The sequence below is a fragment of the Tiliqua scincoides genome, chromosome 14 (assembly GCF_035046505.1).
Source record: "Tiliqua scincoides isolate rTilSci1 chromosome 14, rTilSci1.hap2, whole genome shotgun sequence".
NCBI classification, from domain to species: domain Eukaryota; kingdom Metazoa; phylum Chordata; class Lepidosauria; order Squamata; family Scincidae; genus Tiliqua; species Tiliqua scincoides.
Window position 1 is genome coordinate 1542375 of NC_089834.1, and position 21422 is coordinate 1563796.

At 53.3% G+C, this 21422-nt stretch overlaps 1 protein-coding gene across 5 annotated transcripts in view; it reads right to left on the reverse strand.

Moving 5' to 3' along the window:
• Window positions 1-274: 274 nt before the first annotated feature.
• The window catches only part of CABIN1 (calcineurin binding protein 1), a 79092-nt gene continuing 57944 nt past the window's right edge, over window positions 275-21422 (reverse strand). For all 5 annotated transcript variants that reach the window (XM_066609652.1, XM_066609653.1, XM_066609654.1 and 2 more), the window contains 8 exons: window positions 18596-18759; window positions 10679-10775; window positions 9966-10586; window positions 8658-8732; window positions 7466-7727; window positions 4509-4694; window positions 3123-3352; window positions 275-1195 (listed from right to left, as the gene is read on the reverse strand). In XM_066609652.1, the coding sequence (XP_066465749.1) occupies window positions 1052-1195; window positions 3123-3352; window positions 4509-4694; window positions 7466-7727; window positions 8658-8732; window positions 9966-10586; window positions 10679-10775; window positions 18596-18759 (1779 nt within the window). In that variant the 3' untranslated portion in view covers window positions 275-1051. The remainder of the gene's footprint in view (window positions 1196-3122; window positions 3353-4508; window positions 4695-7465; window positions 7728-8657; window positions 8733-9965; window positions 10587-10678; window positions 10776-18595; window positions 18760-21422) is intronic.

Here is a 21422-nt window from a genome sequence, read left to right on the forward strand (position 1 = left end):
GGCAGGATGAGATGCCCTCTTTGGCCCAGGCCCCCAGCTCCTCTCCTGCACAGCTAGCAATGCTTCTGGGTGGGAAGTCACCCTCCGCCTCAAGACCACAGCAGGAGGCGAATCTCCTCCCTCTTCCTCATCTGGATCTGCATCCAACTCTTTCCACTCACACTGGGAGGAGAGAGAGGAGGGTATTCTTTCCTGACTGCTGAGGTCCTTCCCCACATGAGAAGAGGGAGGGAGGCAAATCGCGGGGCATTTCATGCACAGAAGGGAGGAGGCAGTCAGAGAAACAGGTTCTTCCTTTATTAGAAAAAATTCATATTTATACAAAGCTCTGCACTGCACAATTTAGTCACCCCTCCCCCCAACGGAAACCCAGCATGGCAAGCTCAATGCATGGTACGCATATATGTGACATATCCCCATCTTCTGTGCAGGGGTTTTACATTCATTATATTACAAAGTCTACACTCAGTAGAAAAATGCTGGGGCTGCCTTTATTTTCCCCGTATAAATGTGACTGATCCCTTCGTAGAGCCTTTGAAAAAAGGGAAACACAAAACTATTCTTTGAGGGTCTTTCTGTAAAAAAAATGGACATCGCCAAAGTGGCATCGATGCCCGCAGCCTTTCCCACTACCTTTGTCTGAGGAAACTGGAGGTGGCCGGACCACAAGGCTGGCAGTGCTCTCTGCCATCTAGTCCCTTCTGCTTGCACCGAGACACAACACCCAGCCACTGCTTTGCTGAGAGTAACAAGGGATGCCAACAGGGCAGGACCAGCCTCTCTGTCCAGCCAAGCCGTGCCTTCTGTGCAAGCTGCTTGCTGAAAGATGAGGGAACAAGCGGGAGGAAGCCGGCAGCTTTCCAGGCACCAAGAGGGAGACAGGCCAGCGTGCCATGTGCTGGTGAGGGGCCGAAGGCAAGACCAGAGGCAGCTGCGGTGAAGGCGATCACGGGCATGAGAGGCTGATGCAGGGAGCAGGCAGGCTGGCAGGCCGGTGGTGAGGCTACAACGAAAGGGTGGCAGAAGGAAGGGGTGCCGGGGGAGAGGCTGGTCATACATCCATGCAGTCGTCCTCTTCGTCGGTGTCGCTCTCCAGCGACGACTCCTGGCTCGAGGTCTCCACGATCTCCAGGGCAGGCTGGCAAAGGCTCTCCTTCTTCACGTTTGCCGCAGACTGGGCTGAGAGGATGGCAGACTGGCCCAGAAAAGGGTAGAGGGAAGAAGGTTAGGTGCTGAAGAGCTGCTGGCCCCACATCTTCCCCACTCTAGGCCAATATTCCTGGGCTCATCTCAGATGAACACTGCACGCTTAAGGACCATTTCTCCTTGGCATATCACTCAGACCCTCCCAGAGTGACTCAGGTCTCACCCATACACGGGCAGAACTCAGCATCCTTCAACACAAAAGCAAAGTGTGGTGAGTGCTTTGGTGGCGGGGGGGAGGGGAGGCAGAAGGACAAGGAGACCCCTGAGCTTCCCAAACACCTTCTGCCAGCTCCTCTATGGCAGCAATTTGCAAAGGGCGTGGCAAGCACCCCCCACTCAGTCAGGCTCCTCTATAAGCAGGGAATGCAGGCCTTGTCGTCATCACCATCACCTGTAAACCTTTATTGGCATTAAGTGTGGGCCTTGTCTGGGTTAGGAGTGTAGCACACGCCCCTGCTCAGTCTGGGGAGCTGGCAGACACGGGTGCAGGAGACAGTCCCTTCTTAGCATGCTGGTTCTGAACACAATTCTCACATCCCCAGGTGGGTGGGCGTCCTTTGACACATCACCACTTCGGAGCCACAAGGGGGCACCACTCCTTCTCGAACAGCTGATGGAGTCTAGCGGTGGAGGGCAAAACGCTGTCCCTCCCCTTGTGGGACTGAGAGAGGAGGCCCAGTGGACAGATCTGGAAAGCCAACGAAGGCTTGGGGGTTTGGAGATGGTGTGGCATGGTTGATTTAGTGGCATCAATAATGGGGTACCAATATTATTACCCAGGCCAACACATATTTTGCTGTCTTAGACCTATTCCTGAGTATATTTGGGGTGCTGATTCACAAACAAAATGGCATCAGTTTTGCCCAATTGGGTCTAGTTTCAGAGTCTAAAGGGCTTAAGCAGCTTCTTCATGAGGAAGCCTACGCCATGGCTTAGGCCAGGGCCACCTGAATCCCTGCCCAGGGTTTGGACAGATCCGTCCACCTGGTGAGCGGACCTTTTTGTTCTGCCTCCGCGTGGCTCCTCTGCCGGGTAGGTTTGGCCCCCAGGACGCTCTGGGCGGCTGCATCCGTCCAGACGTCCTATTGCAAGCCTTCTGTGATACTGGGCAACAGACGTGACTGCCCAGAGTGTCCTGGAGGCCAGATCTACCCAGCAGAGGAGCCACGCGGAGGTGGAACAAAAAGCTTTCGTCTGAATTGGGACCGCATTTTCAATGGAAAGCAATCATGACTTTGGGCTTCGTTAGGCCACGCTTGAACCATTCACTAACGAGGTTATGTTGTATCTCCGAAACTAGACATGAGAGGGCAATACTGGAGCCGTTTTGGAATCCATGCCCCAAATTCATACAAAAACCACCATAAATTTTGAGAAAAAGTTTCTCACCCTCAGTTTCACAGGCCTGTGGTACTGGGGGTGTCAGCATTTCCACGTGTACTCGTTTACATTAAGTGACTGGATTTAAATTGACTGATCTTGATTGAATTCTTGATTGAATTTCTATTACCCCACGTGAGCTGCACTGAATGCCGCTCCCACAGAGAAGCAGCCCCCACGCATCAGCGAACCCTCTTAGAATACGGGACCTCATACAAGACACAGTGCCCTGACACTCCCTCTGTGCAGGGGAGGATTCACAAGCCTGCCGCGACCCAAGGCCAAGTCATGCCGGCACTCGAGAACAGAGCCGTAGCCAACCCCATCAGCTGCTCAGCCAAATCCAAGGCAGTCTCTTCTCCCCCCATCCCGCCTGGCTTGCACTCACTGGGCCTCCTTTTACAGTACAGCCCTTGCAATTTCCGGCATCTCCCCCCCCCCCCCGGAAAACGTCACCAGAGGTGGGTGGCACAGCTTCTGAAAGCCCCTTCCCTGCCACTCAAGCGGCCAACTCTCCCCTGCGAGTTTCTGAGCACCTTGAGCTTCTGCTTGGTCTCCTCTGAGATGCTGCCCTTGGGGGAGAGAAGGGTGGGGGTGGGTGGGGTGACGGTGATCTCTGGCGGAAACTTGGTGACTGACGACGGGATGAACAGCTTCGGCATGTTGGGGAGGACGCGGGGCTTTGTGCGGCTGCTGCTGTCGGACTTGCTCGCCTGGGACCCCGCAGGCGGTGAATCGGCACCAAGGTCTGCCTTGGAACTGGGGGCTAAACAGGACAGAAAAAACATACCGGCATCAAGGGGAGCGATTCTCAGGGCACACGCACAAGAGTGCCTGAGGAGTCGCTTGGGCCTGGGCCCAGATTAGCCCATTCCTGAAGGCCTGGAGGGAACAGCAGACTATGGCCAGTGCTCCTTGGCGCAAGCCACACTTGGCAGGGGATGCAGGCAGGAGGAAGCAGGCAGTGGAGCCCTGCTGGGAGACCTGCAGCCGCCCTACAAGGCTGCTGAAGAGCAAATGGTGACAGCTGGATGCTTGTGGCAGCAGCCTTTATCTTGGGGGCGGTGGCCTGTCATGGACGGGGACGGGGCAGAATGCCACAGGGGCTCCAGCACTTTCCGTAGCGGCACAATACTTGGCCATCTTGGAACAGAGTGGGGTGAGAAAGGCTTGGTCAGGGATGAGATGGCTTCGGGGGCAGGCCTGAAGGGGGCAGGTATGAAGGACCTGAGGGTGGAATCCCAGCCATTAACCCTGCCAGGGCTGGGGCCCCTGCTCAGGGATGCAGAATCCCAGCTAGGGTTGGAGGACGACTCAGGTGTGCCCAGACCCCTCCCCCTCCCAGGTGGGGCCCCTCCCAAGCGGTGGCACCCCGGGGATGGCTTGATGAGTGCTGCATGCTGGAAGTGGCAACCAGTGCGCAATCTCCAACTAACAGGTTGGGGTCTATCCCACATTCAGTAGAGGGCTGCCTCACATAGCTTCAGTTCCTGCCCTTTGACCCCCCCTCCTGCTCTGGGGGCACTGCCAGAAGGGGTGCAGGCCTCAGCACTCATTTGCAAAGCAGCTCCAGCGCAAGGACTGTGAAAGGCGGTGGCTGCTGCCCTCATTTCCAAACCACTTCTAGCTCCTGGGACTGGGGAGAACGTGCTGGCCAATCAGAAGCACTGGCCCAAAACTGCAGAATTCCAAGTGCCGCCGCCCTCGATTGGAGGAGCTGCAGAGGGCCCTGCCGCCTCCATTGCAAACACCAAACCTGGCTGCACAAGGCCAACACAGAGCTGTCACAGACGGGGGTCCTCACTGCCAGTGTGCCTGGACTGTGCTTGTGCTGTCAGCTTCCTCCAGGACCCTGGTGGCGGGTGGGTGTGCCAGAGAGATACCTCTTCTAAGCAAGACACAGCACTGGGGGCTCTCCTTACCTCGGCTGCAGGCCTGCCCGGAGCCTGTGCTGGTCCCTCTCTCCAGCTCTGTTGGCCAGGGAGTGGGCTCTGGCGAGAGGGCAATGCTGGCCACTTGCATCTGCTGGCAGAGGTGAGACTCCTGCGGCGGCTGCTGCTGTGCTGGGAAAGCCTGTCCTTCCAGGGGCTTCCCTTCGCCTCCCTCCTCTGTGGGAAAGAGCAAGACAAGTGACTGAGGGAGGGTGCTCCGCTCCCCCTCCTTCAAGGGCAGCAGCAGCAGCAGCGATGAGGCTGTCTTGAGGTCCTTTGTTACTGGACATGCTGCCTGGGAAGGACCTTCTGCTCTGCCAACAAGCTCTGGCTGGCCCCTCCCCAAATGCCTGGCAGGGCCCCAGTCTAGCAATCTCAAGATGCGGAAAGGCCTTTGTGTCACAACACAGGAGAAAACCGAGCTGTCCTAGAGTAAGACGGCTGCCACAGAAAGTACTTTGCCAACTGCTGAAAAGTGAGTGCTAGAATGAGAAGCTCACACAGCCCTGGGAAACCCCCCAACCACCCCTGCCGTTCTGTGGGCCTGGGCATCAGGTCCTCCTCCTGTGAATAAAGATTCTGCAGAGGCAACTCAGGTGCTGGAGAAGAGCTATATCTATTGCCAGCACCTCCGTGTTTGGCATCCGTCCTGAAACACGCACTGTTCAACGCCTAGATTTCCACAAGCAGGGCCTCCCTGCAAAGCAGACAGTGGAGTAGCGATAAACCAGCACTTCAACTCAGACACGACACAGAAAGGAAAGCACATTCTCGCTTGTCAAGTCCTCCCGCAAAAAACAGGTTTGTGGCATGCAGAGTGCACGTTTGATGGCCAACAGCCCACCGCTGGCCTCAGGCCTTGCCTCCCTCAAATGGTCACTCACAAGAGAGTGCACACCATACCTTGCCACATCGCCCTGCCGCTCTGGTAAGGAAGGCAGCAAGGCCCAGAGACCCTCCGCGCCAACAGCCTGCTTTGATCTCCTTCGCCAGCCTCTTCCCAACTGTTGCCAAGGCAACCAGTGCTGCAGGTGCCAGGGCTCCCGGGCCCAGTGGCAGCAGCTCCGTGTCTTGCTGGGAGGTGCACAGTGCGCGCACACATCACCCAACTTCAGCAAGCTCCCTGCCACAAGTGCGCCAGCTGTCACCGGGCAGCCTCTCCCCTTGGGGAGTTCCTAAATGGGGCCCCCGATTTACAGTCTTCAGGGGTGCAAGGCCTGCTGCTTCAAGGAGCAGAGTGGAGCAGCTACCAAACTGCACGGAGCCATTCAAGGCCCCCTGGATGCCCTCCTTGAGCAGCGTAGTTGTGGTCCTCCTCCCTTTTCTGCAGCTGGCACAGGAAGCAGCCAAAATACCAACCCCTTCAGACTCCCCGCCCTAGGCCTGGACAGCACCCAAATCCAGCTGCAGGATGCCTGTTTCTCCTTGCCAGCCTTTGTGGTCCCAGAGAGCATCCCCCAAAAGGGGCCCTTGGACCAAAGAGAGGAGGCAATTCTTCCCCAGGCCAGACTGCAGCCAGTCCCTGAGGGAAGCAAGGTGAGGGGCAGCTGACTTCCTGGGCCCCTTCAACTTTGCAGGAACCTCCCTTTCAAAAGCAGTGGTTGCACAAATTGACTTCCCACCAGTTGGAGAGAGAATGGGTCACAGGAATGACTTTGCATGGAAATAAACATGCCACAGAGATTATTCACCCAGGAGAAGGTTGGTGGACAGAAAGGGGCTCAAGGCAGAGTGTGAAGCCAGCAGCTGCCTGCGTTCTGCTCCCAACCCAGCAGGGGGAGCCAGTTCGCCTCTGCTGTTCAGAGTCCGGCTCCATTGGAAGATTTTGTCCAGTGAAGGCTAATTCATGTGTTTGGGGGTGGTGGGTGGAAATGGAAAAGTCGCACAGACTGGGGGGGGGGACTGTCCTATGTACAAAGGTTTCTGCCAATAAAATGCAAAATACTGTCTCCAAATACACTGTGCCAATTATTTATTTATAGCTACAATGGCAATAGCCCCGAATTTGTGGGAAAGGGGGCGGTCAGTGCTGAGAAGCACCAAATCGGGGATAGGGGACCACAAGAATGCACCCAGAAGAGACATCAGCAATGCAGCCATTTGTCACGAATGTTGGTTCCAGGTGGGGAGCCCTGGCAAAGGAATCTTCACTGACGGCATGGCCAAGCTTGTGGATCCTCTGGCCCAGAAATGCTTCTGATTAGCTAGCCGAGGAAAGAACAGGCATTGCAAACAGAAAGTGGAGCGACTTCAAACCTCACCAGCCACTGGATTGGCTTCTTACGGACCTTCACCCTACCCTGTTGTTTTTCTGCCTTATACTTTCCAGTCTTCCCGGCATGCTTCGAACCCCAGGTTAGGCCAACTGCTTGCACCCTCCTGAGTCCTTGTCAGGTGTGTGCTAGGCTGGGCCTGACCAGCACTTGCAGCCCAAATGCAGTGCAGGCAGCAGGCAAGCATTGGGCTTCGAATCCAGCACAGGCCTAGATGCCCCACAGAGGAGACGTGGTGAGGGGTGTCCCCCTGTGTAGGCCCTGCCACCAGCATGTGTACAAAACAGAATTTGGACAAAATGTTCTGCGCCACTTCAACACTTCTGCTGACCGTTCCTAAATCACTTACGTCCCCCTTGTATAAAGGCCCACTTTGTCTGACCGGGATTTTCACGGCATTTTGTGTCCACGCTTTTGCATTCTTGCAACCAGAAGCCAACCCTCTTCCTCCTTATGCACAACCTACATTTAAATCCCGGCTTGCTAAAAGAGCACGAGTGCAAGGAAGCTGGATTGTAAAACCATTCCAAAGTGGAAAAACCCAAGATACGGCATAGCCCGGTGCGCAAACATGTGCATGTGAGAGCCCAAGGCAGCAGCCCAAGTCTCCCTTCAAAGCAGAAGAAGCCCAAGGAACAGATTCTGCACTCACGGGGTGGAATCCCAGGCACTTACCCTGTGCAAGGCTGGAGGTGGCGGGAGTCTCCTCCATGCCTTCCGCCCCCACCTGTTCCACTGTGGAAGGAGGCGGCAGTAGCAGCAGCACTCCCGCTGAGGAAGAGGAGGCAGGGGGTGGAGAGGAGGTCTTTGGCTTGGCCTGCAGGTCCGTCAGTCTTAGGAGGGCTTCTGTGGTGACGGGGTCGGCAGCGGCTGCTGGGAAGAAGCCCTCCCTGCCGTCTCGGCTGTGCTTCGGAGTGGTTGGCGTCTCTCCTGCAGTCTGGAGTGGGGGGAAGGGACAAAATGCTGTAAAGAACAGGCTGAACAACAGGGGAAAACACAACAGCAATCAAACTTGGAGAGATGGGACAAACCTTCTTTCCTTGGGAAACTGCCCCCCCACCAGTCAAGGTCAACAGGAAGGAAACGCAAGTGCTCTAGATCAGTGGTCTCCAAACTGCAGACTGCTGTGTTCAGAAAAGGGCATCCCTGCGCAGCACTTTCTGTTCCACGCAGCAGCGTCTTCTCTTTCAAGTCAATTGTGTGACAGTCACTTCTGCTGGCCATTGCCCTAACAGGCTCTGCGCCCCGATTTCTGGGCAGAAGCAGTTGCCCGGTGCAAGTTTCTGACACATTCGGTTGGAAAGAGAAGATACTGTGGCAAGGAATAGAAAGCTCCATGCAGGTATGTCTTTTTTCCAAATGCTGGGTCCTGTCTGTGGGCCATGGTCAGGCACCTGCTGCTCTAAAGAGACCAAAAGCCGATGGACATTCACCACCAACGCCAACACAATGCGCTGCTGAGGTGCCTCCCTTGGAAGACACCTGCAAAGTTCATGCCAAGCAGAACCCTCACCCCACGCATATAATTCTCCTGGAATCCCCTCCCCCCCAAGCCTCTCCTGGTTGGCGCAGCACCACTCAGCGCAGAAGGGTCCAAGCTCCCGTCATTCAGAGGACACAAACCAGGACCACACAGGTTATGTTTCCCCTTAAAGGAAAGACATTGAGCTTAGGGAAAGTCTGGACCTGAAAGTCTGCTTGGTGGCTGGAGGGTTGAGGAGCGGGAGTTGATTCCCCAGGTCTCCTAAGGCCTTATGCCAGACTCTGCCTTGAGCAAGGGATTGAGAGGGTGCCCTGCTCCCTCCCACTCCATCCCCCGCAGATCTCAGGCATGCGCTTCCCAGTCCTCATTTAACAGCCCATGTACCTGCTTTTGTGCAGAAGCTCCTATGTGCACCTGGCAGAATTTGACAGCCTGTTCCAGGGCTGCTTCTTCATCCACCTGTAGAAAAAGATCCAGACAGTTCAGCACCAGGCACTGTTCCTGCACGCAGGGCCTGAGGGTGCTGTTCACAGTGCAGCACTGCTTGCCCTCAGCTGGGGGAAGAGCAGCTGTCCCTCTTCACACACGAGGCTGAGCGCCTTTTCTAGAGGCCTTTGGCTGCTGCTGCTGCTGCTGCTGGACTATTTGGACTGTGAGCCCTTCGGGGAGCATGGAACTGTCCGTTCATTTTGCCCCGCAAATCACTGTGGGAACTTTTTGTTGAAAAGCAGTATCCAGTGGGCCTTTCTTACCCACGGGCTCAGCATCTGCAGAGACACTGTCTCCAAAGAGAGCCTCCTGGACACGACCAGAAGCCTCTTCTGGTTTGCGTTAGCAACCTCTGGCAGCATCCAGGACCACCTCAGGACACCTCCTTCCTTCTGAGTGGATGTGCACAGGACTGGGCTGTTTGTTTCTCAGTCTCTTCTATATTTGTTTTAGTGCAAACGGGCAGATGCAGCAGCTGGGACAAAGGATGACCAGCTGCAGAAGAGAGTCCTGGACATTAGGGGATGGGATTGGCAAGGGGGGGCATTTGATTGCAGTGGCCCTGCCCCACATCTCATGGATCAGTGAGAACAGGGAGTGATCCCTGCTACCACAGCCTCAGTCCATTGGCCCTTTCAGGAACAGGTCCCGTTTGTGCGACTTTGCAGCACCTATAGAAGCCAGGGAGCCTGTCTTGGTCTCCACCCAAGCACCAAATGATGGGAGATTCTGGGGCACAATCCAGAAAAGGACCTCTTGTACCCCCAAACACCTCCCTCCCCCATATGCATGTGCTCATCTTCCTGTCCATCAGTGTAGTGGTGGGCAGACAAAAACATCCCTATTGAGCAACGGGTTGGACAGAGGAAGCACATTTCAGACATGACCTTCTCCTCCCTGCCCCCAACAGTCAACAGGGTGAGGATGTTTCTGCCAAATGGCAACCAAGTTATTCCTTGGGAGAAATGTCTTCACCCCACCCCTGCAGCCAAAGGGAGGGGGAACCTAGGAGGCCTTGCTAGGGTCACTTGTCCTCACAAATCCACCTGCTGGTCCCATCCCTTCCTTCTTCACCACCTCTATTAAGAGCCCCCTCGCTCACTGCTGAACGACCTGGGCATCGTAAACATGTCATTCCAAAAGGGGGAGAAATTAGGCCCATCAAGGGCTGCAGCAAAGATATCTCCCACAGCTGCCACTCACCTGCTTAATCAGCATGTATGTCTCAGACATGATCTTCTCAATCTTGCCCAGGTCATAGGTCATGACCTTCTGCCCCTGCTGCCACACACGGTAGGCATCCAGGAGCAGAGTTTTCCCCGACTCGGCGTCCACTGTCAATTTCCTCTTCCTGCTGGGTCTCTGACAGACCTCCTCGCCCGGAGCTGCCTGGACGCGGACCTTCGCTGCCTCCAGCTGCTGGTGCCTGGAACTGATGCTGAGGTCCTCCAGGGAGAGCTCTGCAGTGGCTTTGTCCTTGGACACTTTGCCTGGTGGCATGCGGACAAACTCTGCACATCTCAGGGAGGAGTCTAGTTTGTCGGGGTCACTGGACTGTCCAGTGAAGTCCATGAGCTCTGCGGGGCCAAGAGGCAGAGCCTCTCTGGCCTCCGTGCTGACCTTGGCGTCCAGGTCCATGGCGGTGGGAGGCTGTGCTTCTTTTGCCCCATTCTCAGCACCATATGCCGCTGCTCCCCCATCGTCCAGGGGGGCCTTTTTGGGGAGGGCCTCCTGCCCCTCCTCAGCACTGGCTTTGTGAGAGACATCGGTTGTCATCCTGGCCCCAGGAAGGCTGCAGCTCGTAGAATCCAGATCCTTGGAGACCTTTGAAGCAAACATAGGATGCCCTCACACACTGTGATCAAAGAACATCCCCCCCCAGCACACAGTAGTAGCACAGGGTGCTAGGATCCCACCTCCACGAGCTCATTCAGCATGTCCTCCAGTACCGTCACTGTGAGAACAAAGGCGCGCTGGGCAAGGACTTGGCGGTCTGCATCTCGCAGGTACTTCCTGCAGTGCAATGAGAGAGACTGGTCAATAAACCTGCCCTGACAGTCTTGCTGGAGACTTTCCATCCCTATCCATCAGATCCCACTTTGGATCGAGAACAGTGAGCTAGAATATGTGGCCCCATCTGCAGCCAAGACTCTCTTCACCCCTCCACATTCTTGATCAGGTGCTACTCAAATGGAGACCCAGGCAGAGCAGCAGCGGCCTGCACATACCAAGGGTTTTATTGGGCTGGTAGAGCTTGGTACATTTTCCCCCTGCCCACTACCCACCCACCTACACTCACAGGCCAACTGGACCAATTGCTCCTAACTGGGCCCCTGTGCCTAAGGGCCCCCCCAATGTTAGGATAATTTACTCTAGTCTTGTATGCAATTTTATAGCCAGATGTGCTTAGATTCATTTGGCCTATTAACTCACACGCACTTTTTAAGCGCACGTTCGGATTGCTATATTCTACCATCAAGATATAAAGTCTATAGTAAACTCTCAGGATGCTGGATCTCAGTTCTGGTAGCCCCCCGAAGAGCTAGGGGGGGGCCGCAGTTCAGCCGTGGGGCCACACCCTGGTTTGCGCCCCAAAGGCCCAGCACACTCAGCCTCCAAGCAGCACCTCTGGGAAAAGGGGCCTGAGCACGACACCCTGGAGAGTCGCTGCTGCCAGTCAGGGTTGGAATACGCAGCAAGGTGGACCGAGGGGTCAGCTGAGCATCCGGGCTTTTTCCAGTGACCCAAAGGTTCTTACGGGAATGGGCCCTTGAGCATGGCAATCCCCTCCCGCAAGAGGCACCAACTTATAGCTACCCTTTTCAATGCCACCCCCCCCCTGCATGGGACACAGGTGAACAAAAGCGCAAAGCCAACATGGCTGCTGTTCAAAGAGGCTAAAAGGAAGATGCTGGCATCAGCCCCCCCCCCCCAGCTAGCCTCATCTGCCCAGCAAGAGACGAAGCAGCCATTTCCAGTGCGGTTCATCCTGAGTAACACTTGCCACAGCCACTGTGCAGACCGCCAGGAGCATCAAGACTATGATATGCCATTCTCTGACCCCTGGCCAGAGGAGAGAAGCGACTTGGCGCAACAGCTCCCCTCCATCCCCCGTCCCACCCACCCAGTCAGCAGCCTCCACCAATGCGGCCTCTCCAGGGACTTGACCCAAGAGCACGAGGCAAATCGATGGCAAAGGCAGCTCCCTGCTACAAGGTGAGAATGATGAAGGGCCAGGTCTCTGAAGTATAAGCCTGCAGGTGACACGCTGTGTGCACCCGAGCCCTCCTAGGCTCCAGTCCTTGCCGCAGGCGGGACTTCAAACCATACCTAAAGCTTGACAGCACAACAACCCACCCACTCCCCACTGGTGACAAAGGGCAGAAGATGCAGCTGAGATACTGTCACTCACTGCAGGAGGTGGCAAAACAGGCGAAAATGTGTCGCAAGGCCCCCCCCTGCTGCCCCCTGCATGGCCTCGCTTGGAGAAGTAGGCCACGTCCCCAGGGACAGGTCAGGGCCTGACAGTTCCAACTCCTGTACTACTGTTTGCACTGAGAGAGGCATCTATGTGAGGGGGGCTCCCCTGGCAGAAAGAGCAGTGCCTGGTTCTGTCTGAATGCAGTTCCGTCTGAATGCAGCTCCCTCCCTGGTGCCAGAGAGAGGGGATGGCTGTTTGCACCGGTGGAGGCAGAATGGAGGAGGCCTCAAAGTTCTGTTCACAGCCTTCATGGGCAAAAAACCAGCATTTCACAGTCTTCATTCTGACAGACGGCTTCGTGCTGCAGAGCAAGGCAGCAGCCCTGAATGCTGTCTCTGGGTGTTACTGCAGAGGCAGCCCTTTTCGCATGACTTCTGACTGGTTTCATAACAACATCTGGTTAGATGGGCCAGCCTCAGGGGCCTTCATGCAGATCTCTCTACTCAATGAGCCAGAAGACTGAGCCATCCCAAAGCCTGTGGTTGCATACCAAGAGAGGACAAGGAGGCAGTGATGGGGGATCCCAGACTACATCAGGGGTGCCTCAGCAGTCCAGGGCACCTGCTTCTCAAGTGACTTCACAGTACAAGTGTAGGCATGTCTGCTCAGAGTCCTCCACCAAGCTTCAAGGGACTTGCTCACAGGTTGGTATGTCTAAGGGCATCACAGCCCCAGACAGCACCATGGGCAGGGAGTGTTCCCTTCTGCTGGACGGCTCAACAGGCTAGGATGGACGCTCTGTGCACCCAGTTACTCAAAATAGGACCATGAGTACTGGGAGGCCCCAACACTGTGTCCTGGCCAGAGGGTGACAGAGGACAAGAATGAGACAGACCTGGCCCAAATGGCCAACACAGCGCAAAACCCAAGAGGTAAAGTTTGTTTCTGGCCCCCAGATGCCTGGGGCAATTTGTAGGTGGGCCAGCTCAGATGGAACTCCTGTGGAACTCCTTGCCACTGGATGTGAACATAAGAACATAAGAACAGCCCCACTGGATCAGGCCATAGGGCCATCTAGTCCAGCTTCCTGTATCTCACAGCGGCCCACCAAATGCCCCAGGGAGCACACCAGATAACAAGAGACCTCATCCTGGTGCCCTCCCCTACATCTGGCATTCTGACTTAACCCATTTCTAAAATCAGGAGGTTGCGCATACACATCATGGCTTGTACCCCATAATGGATTTTTCCTCCAGAAACTTGTCCAATCCCCTTTTAAAGGCGTCTAGGCTAGACGCCAGCACCACATCCTGTGGCAAGGAGTTCCACAGACCGACCACACGCTGAGTAAAGAAATATTTTCTTTTGTCTGTCCTAACTCTCCCATCTCTCAATTTTAGTGGATGTCCCCTGGTTCTGGTATTATGTGAGAGTGTAAAGAGCATCTCCCTATCCACTCTGTCCATCCCCTGCATAATTTTGTATGTCTCAATCATGTCCCCCCTCAAGCGTCTCTTTTCTAGGCTGAAGAGGCCCAAACGCCGTAGCCTTTCCTCATAAGGAAGGTGCCCCAGCCCCGTAATCATCTTAGTTGCTCTGTTTTGCACCTTTTCCATTTCCACTATGTCTTTTTTGAGATGCGGCGACCAGAACTGGGCACAATACTCCAGGTGTGGCCTTACCATAGATTTGTACAACGGCATTATAATACTAGCCATTTTGTTCTCAATACCCTTCCTAATGATCCCAAGCATAGAATTGGCCTTCTTCACTGCCGCCGCACATTGGGTCGACACTTTCATCGACCTGTCCACCACCCCCCCAAGATCTCTCTCCTGATCTGTCACAGACAGCTCAGAACCCATCAGCCTATATCTAAAGTTTTGATTTTTTGCCCCCATGTGCATGACTTTACACTTACTGACATTGAAGCACATCTGCCATTTTGCTGCCCATTCTGCCAGTCTGGAGAGATCCTTCTGGAGCTCCTCACAATCACTTCTGGTCTTTACCACTCGGAAAAGTTTGGTGTCGTCTGCAAACTTAGCCACTTCACTGCTCAACCCTGTCTCCAGGTCATTTATGAAGAGGTTGAAAAGCACCGGTCCCAGGACAGATCCTTGGGGCACACCGCTTTTCACCTCTCTCCATTGTGAAAATTGCCCATTGACACCCACTCTCTGCTTCCTGGCCTCCAACCAGTTCTCAATCCACGAGAGGACCTGTCCTCTAATTCCCTGACTGTGGAGTTTTTTCAGTAGCCTTTGGTGAGGGACCGTGTCAAACGCCTTCTGAAAGTCCAGATATAGAATGTCCACGGGTTCTCCCGCATCCACATGCCTGTTGACCTTTTCAAAGAATTCTATAAGGTTCGTGAGGCAAGACTTACCCTTACAGAAGCCATGCTGACTCTCCCTCAGCAAGGCCTGTTCGTCTATGTGTTTTGAGATCCTATCTTTGATGAAGCATTCCACCATCTTACCCGGTATGGATGTTAGGCTGACCGGCCTATAGTTTCCCGGGTCCCCCCTCTTTCCCTTTTTAAAAACAGGCGTGACATTTGCTATCCTCCAATCTTCTGGCACCATGGCCGTTTTGAGGGACAAGTTGCATACCTTAGTCAAGAGATCTGCAACTTCATTCTTCAATTCCTTAATAACCCTTGGGTGGATGCCATCAGGGCCCGGTGACTTATTGATCTTTAATTTATCAACGAGGTCTGAAACTTCTTCTCTTTTAACCTCTATCTGACTTAATTCCTCGGTCAGGAGGGGCCGTTCGGGCAGCGGTATCTGCCCGAGGTCTTCTGCCGTGAAGACAGATGCAAAGAACTCATTTAATTTCTTTGCCATCTCTGAGTCTCCTTTTATCTCCCCTTTCCCTCCCTCACCATCCAGAGGGCCAACTGCTTCTCTGGCGGGTTTCCTGCTTCTAACATATTTGAAGAAGCTTTTATTATTCCCCTTAATGTTGCTGGCCATGCGTTCTTCATAGTCTCTCTTGGCCTCCCATATCACCTTCTTACATTTCTTTTGCCACAGTTTATGTTCCTTTTTATTCTCCTCATTAGGGCAAGACTTCCATTTACGGAAGGAAGCTTCCTTGCCCTTCACAGCCTCTCTAACTTGGCTGGTTAGCCATGCGGGCACCCTCCTGGATTTAGTGGAACCCTTCTTTCTTTGCGGTATACACCTCTGCTGGGCCTCTATTACTGTTGTTTTAAGCAGCCTCCATGCACTCTGGAGAGAATGGACTCTTTTTACCCTCCCTTTCAACCTCCTTCTAACCAGCCTCCTCATTTGAGGGAAGTCCGCCCGTCGGAAGTCAAGGGTTTTTGTTAGAGATTTGCCTGGTATTCTTCCCCCAACGTGCACATCAAAACGGATCGCAGCATGATCACTGTTCGGATCGCAGCATGATCACTGCAGCATGTGGTGATGGCATCTGGCCTGGGCGCCTTTAAAAGGGGATTGGACAAGTTTCTGGAGGAAAAATCCATCATGGGGAACAAGCCATGATGTGTATGTGCAACCTCCTGATTTTAGAAATGGGCTACGTCAGAATGCCAGATGCAGGGGTGCAGGTCTCTTGTTGTCTTGAGTGCTCCCTGGGGCATTTGTGCGCCACTCTGAAATACAGGAAGCTGGACTAGATGGGCCCATGGCCTGATCCGCGGGGCTGTTCTTAAATTCCACTGAGGTCAGGTAAGTGTGGATTTTGGCAGCAAGACCCCTATCCAAGGAGTTATTTGCCACAGGCACCTTCCTGCCTTCCCCAGGAGGCCCTTAAGGAGTAGCAGCAGGGGAGGGCTGTTCTCCTGAGAGGCCACAGAAACTGTAAAAGCAACAGAAACAGTCGCCTCTGACTCCTAAGAACATAAGAAGAGACCCGATGGATCAGGCAAGAGGCCCATCTAGTCCAACTTCCTGTGTCTCTCAGTGGCCCCACCAGATGCCTCAGGGAGCACTAAAGACCAGAAGGTACCTGTATCCTGTTGCTGCTTCCTTACATCAGGCATTCAGAGGTAGCCTATTTTTATTTCACCTATGATGGAATTTTCTTCCAGAAATCTGTCCGATCCCCCTTTAAAAGCATCGAGGTCAGACTGGGCTCTCCCACAAGGTTCAAGGGCATTCTAAGAGCCCAGAACCTCAGAATCTGAACTGGGGCATCGCCCTTTCTGCGCATGCTCCAGCTGTCTACACAGGAGCAGTCATCATTCAGTGTCAAAGAGCACAAAGGTGCTGGAATGGAGGCTTAAGGAGGCCTCCACACTCCCACTTGGAGTGCTGCAACACACACCTAACATGAGTGTGGAGCTTTGTTTCTGTGATGACCAACTCTTGGGCATGTCGAGACTGAGCAGGGCTGCTGGCCAGAGAAGGGTCTGGACTGGCAAGCCTTGTCTGGCCACCAAATTCCACACTGCAATCTTTCCAGGTGGTACTCTGTCCAGCAGATCAGGTGAGAGACAAAATTAGTGGCTCTGTGAATCAGGAACCTCCTTTCACAAACATGATGCTTCTTAGAGGACATCCGTTCTGACAAACATGAGCAAGGAAAGGGAAGAAAAGGTCTCAAGGATGGCAGGAAACGGTCCCAGGAAATCCAAAGAAGTCAAAAGGAAGGAGTGCGCTAAATTGCCCAAGGAAAAGTTTGGTGAGAATTCTCAGCATCAGTCAGATGTGGCAGGTGCGTAGGTCTGGTCTGTGCAGGACCACAGTTAGGGACCACAGAGAGAATCAAGAGCAAACACGGAGAGAGGCAACTTGGAGGAACCTCCTGGAACTGTTGCACATGTGCAGGGGGGCGAAGGTGCAAATGTATGTAACCAGCGCACTTGTGTGACCCAAAATGAATCAGGCAACTTCCCCCCAAGGAGACTTACATCAAGACCACGTGCATCAATGTTGCATCATGCTCACAACTGCTGCGTCACCAAGCAGAATGGTACTGGGAGACTCCAAGTTGACTGGAAGGAGGCAGGAATGCTGGGTGGCTCTCCCAAAGGCGAAGGCCACACACACACAAGGCACTGCACAAAGGAGCTTTCCCACAGTTAGAGGAGAACAACAACAGCTCTCTTCAAGGACAGGCAGACCTTTCAAATTCCTGTACTCAGCTCTGCAAGTGGGCCTTGCAGTCATGAAATCCCCAAGGGTTCAAGATGTGCAGGGGAGTTCTCTCAGGCTCTTGGGAGCCCCGCCATGCCTTCCCAGATATGAAATGTGAAGCAGCAAGAAAGGCTGACGCCAAGAGCTCCAAATCCCACTGTCTCCTATTGTCCAATGAGCCCAGATGCAACAGGGCTCAGGCCCCACCCATCCTATGGCAAAACCAGCATGTTCCCATGCTGAACAGCTCAGGCACTTAGAACAGAGATCAAACAGAGGGAAAGGGGGCTTCAGGCCAGACAGGGATGAAGCAACAAGATCCAATGACCTCTTGGCTATTGCAAGGTAGCCCACAAAGTCTCAGGGGTTCTGAGAGGGGGCAGAAAATTCTTGAGCTACAGCAGCATTGCTCACATTGTGGGTTGTAACCCACTTGGTGGGTCTTGACTCAATTTCTGGTAGGTCCTGCAGCGCCTCCAATGAAAACACGGATGATGTAAAGATCAAATGTCTCAAGCCCAGAGACTATTCAAAAGTCAGGGAGCCACTAACTACTCTGCAAAGAACTGAGCTCTTGCAGTTTACTGTCTTGTGCAAATAAAGGGAGATGCATATCTGGGTGTGTTTTTTTCCCCAAGTTGGTCAATGACAGGTGGTGGGGGGCAGGTGAAGGCTGGGTCACAGAACTAAGCCCCTTAAGCCTCAAGCCATTAGGGCTGTCTCATTATAAGTCCCCCAATCAATCAATCAATCAATCAATCAATCAATCAATCAAATATTATTTCTTTCTAGATTACCTTTTTAAAAGTCTCATACAGCTATGTGGGTCCCAACAGAGTGTCATTTTAAAAAGTGGGTCCTGGTGCTAAAAACTATGAGAACCTCTAAGCTACAGAAACGGCTCTGGATCCAGCTTCCCCACACCCTACTCTGCAGACTCTCCACCCCTCCCCCGCATCAGCCTGCCTGCCTCTTTCCCTCCCTTCACCGCATGTCTCCTTCATCCCCTTTCCCCAAAAGATCTCCCCGTTCCTCAAGCCGTCAGTGGCTGAAGGCGGCAGAGGGGAGTCTTGCATGTCTGGCCAAACATGGCGAGACTGAAGGGTGCAAGACCGGCTGCACCACTCCCTCCTGTTGGCTGCTGGCCCTTTGAGACAAGCCACACTTTCAAATCACACCATTGCAGATTTAACTGAAGCACTTTCTAGGAGACACACAGGCCAGCAGCCCCCTAGGCAGGTACCCTTGCTGTTCAGGCCAGTGTCGGGTGGAAACAAAGAACTGGACAAGACTCTCACTTTCCCTGGTCGGGGGTCCTCTGCAGCATCGAGGAGACCTTCAGCAGGGTGTGGTGATCCTTCAACTGAGACAGCACATTCAGCAGCAGGACGATGGAGCGGTTCATGTGCGAGGCAAAGCTGCCGGGGCGGTCAATCTCATCCACAGGGATGCGCCAGATTCCCTGCATCAGAGACAAGGAGGGGAGAAACCAGCTTCAAAAAAAGGACAGAACCCCTTCCTGACAAGCAGACTCAACAGACAAAACACGGATGGGATGGGGTCTACTTAGCACTTCCAAGCTAAAGCCAACCATCTCCCGTGTGTCAGGACAGGAAGGAGGAGAATGCGTGCGCATCATCAGTAATGTCACAGACACTAGCCAATAGAGGCCTCATGGCACTTAGCCAGATCCACTGTCCACTGACAGTGATGGACTGAGGAAAAATGGTGTTTCTTGTAACAATGCAGGATATGTAGCAGGGGCAGCCAAACCGCAGCTCATGTACGTACATGCAACTATTTGAGATATAATGTGTGGTTCTCTGAAGTGTGTTGGCTGAGCTTTTCTTTGCATAACAATTAATATAAAAGCTAAATAAATTTTTTTCACACTTTATAATTATCTACCAGATATAAACTGAGAGTCCACTGGATTAAAATATAAGTTTAAGGTTCATAGGTGGGTAAATATATGTAAGATTAGAATATAAATGCCTGCGGTTCTCCTGAAGCTTATGGTACGTGGCTTATATCAAGCAAGTCTGGCCATCCCTGATACTGCATATAGTAACACCCTGCCAGACCCCACCAAGTAAGGAGCACCGTGTCATGGAAACACCCCAAGGAAGGTCAAGTACAGCAGCTGTGGCTCTGAGAAATAAACTCTCTTCTCTTTTTCCGGCAGTTCAGGCCAAGGGCTGGCAGACAGCGACCACCTGTGTGACGAAAGGGCGCCCAAAAGAGGCAGACCTGCACCGCACAGTCCCTGTCTTCCGATTCTTTTTAAACCAGAAGCAGAATGAAGCACGGCTGCTTAATCCTCCCCTGCCTGGTCTCTTGAGCACTCAAACTCCTGACCTGAAGCAGCGCTTCTTCCCCTCTCAAGGTTGGTTTTCATTCAACAGCACACCAGCAGGGGAGACACACAACCAGACACCGTGCCTCGCTCAGCCACTAGAGCCAAGAACGCACCAAGTGTTGCGAGGCATGCTCTTCTAGAGGCTTGCCATTTGCCGGCTCAGCCTCAGGATTCCTTCTTAACCATGCCACATCTTTGAGGTATCCGTGCTAGGGCAAGATGAGAGCAGCCGCCCAAGGGAAGCTGCCCCGGTCTTCCGAGAGAGGGGGGCCTGCTGCTAGCCCCTGTTGGATTTTCCCATACACTCTTGACTGCTGAGAAGCAGCTGCAAGAGTCACTCCTTGGAACAGCAGGCAAAACAGCAGAACAAAACCCTATGCGGGAACCATGCACACATGCACACAGACTCCTGGGGAGGGGCTTCTCTAGTGGCAGCCACACCACTTGGAACTGCAGGTGACAGGAAGGCATGCACAGACTCTGAGGAGCAGGGCCTGATCCGAGCGTGCCCAGTGTTGAAGTCTAGGCATGCTTCACAAGCACACTTCAGCAGTGCTCCCCCCGCAACTTGGAGAGGAAAAGGACTGAGGCTGACAGACCACAGGGGAGCAGGGGACAGAGAGGCTCAGTTGCAGCAAGGCTGTCACAGCAAGTGAGACTATAGCACAGCCTGACCATTTCCATGTTTTTTGGTGCATGAGCATCTGAACCCCTCTCTTAAAAACAGAAACACTTTTGATGCTACGATTTTCAACAGTCAGGTGTGTTTTGCTGGCAGAAACAAGCAGCACAACCACAACAGCCTGAAACAGCCCTCCTGGATGCAAGAAGCATGCACACTTTCCCAAATTCTCCTCTGCTAACTTAAAATTGTTTGCTCCTTCCTGTCACCAAAGTCCATGGGGGCTCAGCAACGTAAAGTTTCTGGAATTTCTCCCCTAGGGTCCTAATTAATCTGGAGCCCTATTCAGCCTGATAAAGGGTGCCATACAAGAATCCCATGTTAACATCGTGCATTAAGAACTTAACAGCCCTGCTGGATCAGGCCAAAGGCCTGTCTAGTCCAGCTTCCTGTATTTCACAGTGGCCCATCCGATGCCTCGGGGAGCACACAGGACAAGATGCCTCGGGGAGCACACAGGACAACAAAATACTGTATCTGCATCCTGTGGTCACTTCCTTGCACCTGCCATTCTGAGGGTCAGTCTACTTCTAATACCAGGAGGCTGTACCAACCTACTGGTGGACTTTTCCTCACCAATCTGTCCTATCCCCTTTTAAAGGGATCTAGGTCTGATACCATCACCATATCCTGTGGCAAGGAGTTCCACAGATTAACGACAAGCTGGGTAAAAAAATATTTAGTATCTATATCTCATATAGCCAAGAATAGTTAAGCTGAAAAGTGGTTGGGGGTGGGGGGGAATTAGAAGTTGGGAAACTACATTTTATGTGGCTTAAAACATTGGACAAGTGCAAGGTTATCCTTGCAAATAATGTAAGACATGTCCACCCACAGCAGGCCTTTCACGTAATGCTTATTTTAAGGACAGAAAGAGGACTTTTTAAAGTGTCTTCCAAATATGAGGAGGCAAGGAGTTATAGACCACTCCTGAAGCTTGTCATCTCATCCAAGGGATGTGCTCTGTGCGTGAGCAACCATTTAGAACAGCTGCACCTCCCAAGACCCCCCTCTCTGCACTGCCCTCTTCCTGCTACGTGCATCCAACATCTTGTCATCTCCGCCCTGCCAAATCTAGTTCAAT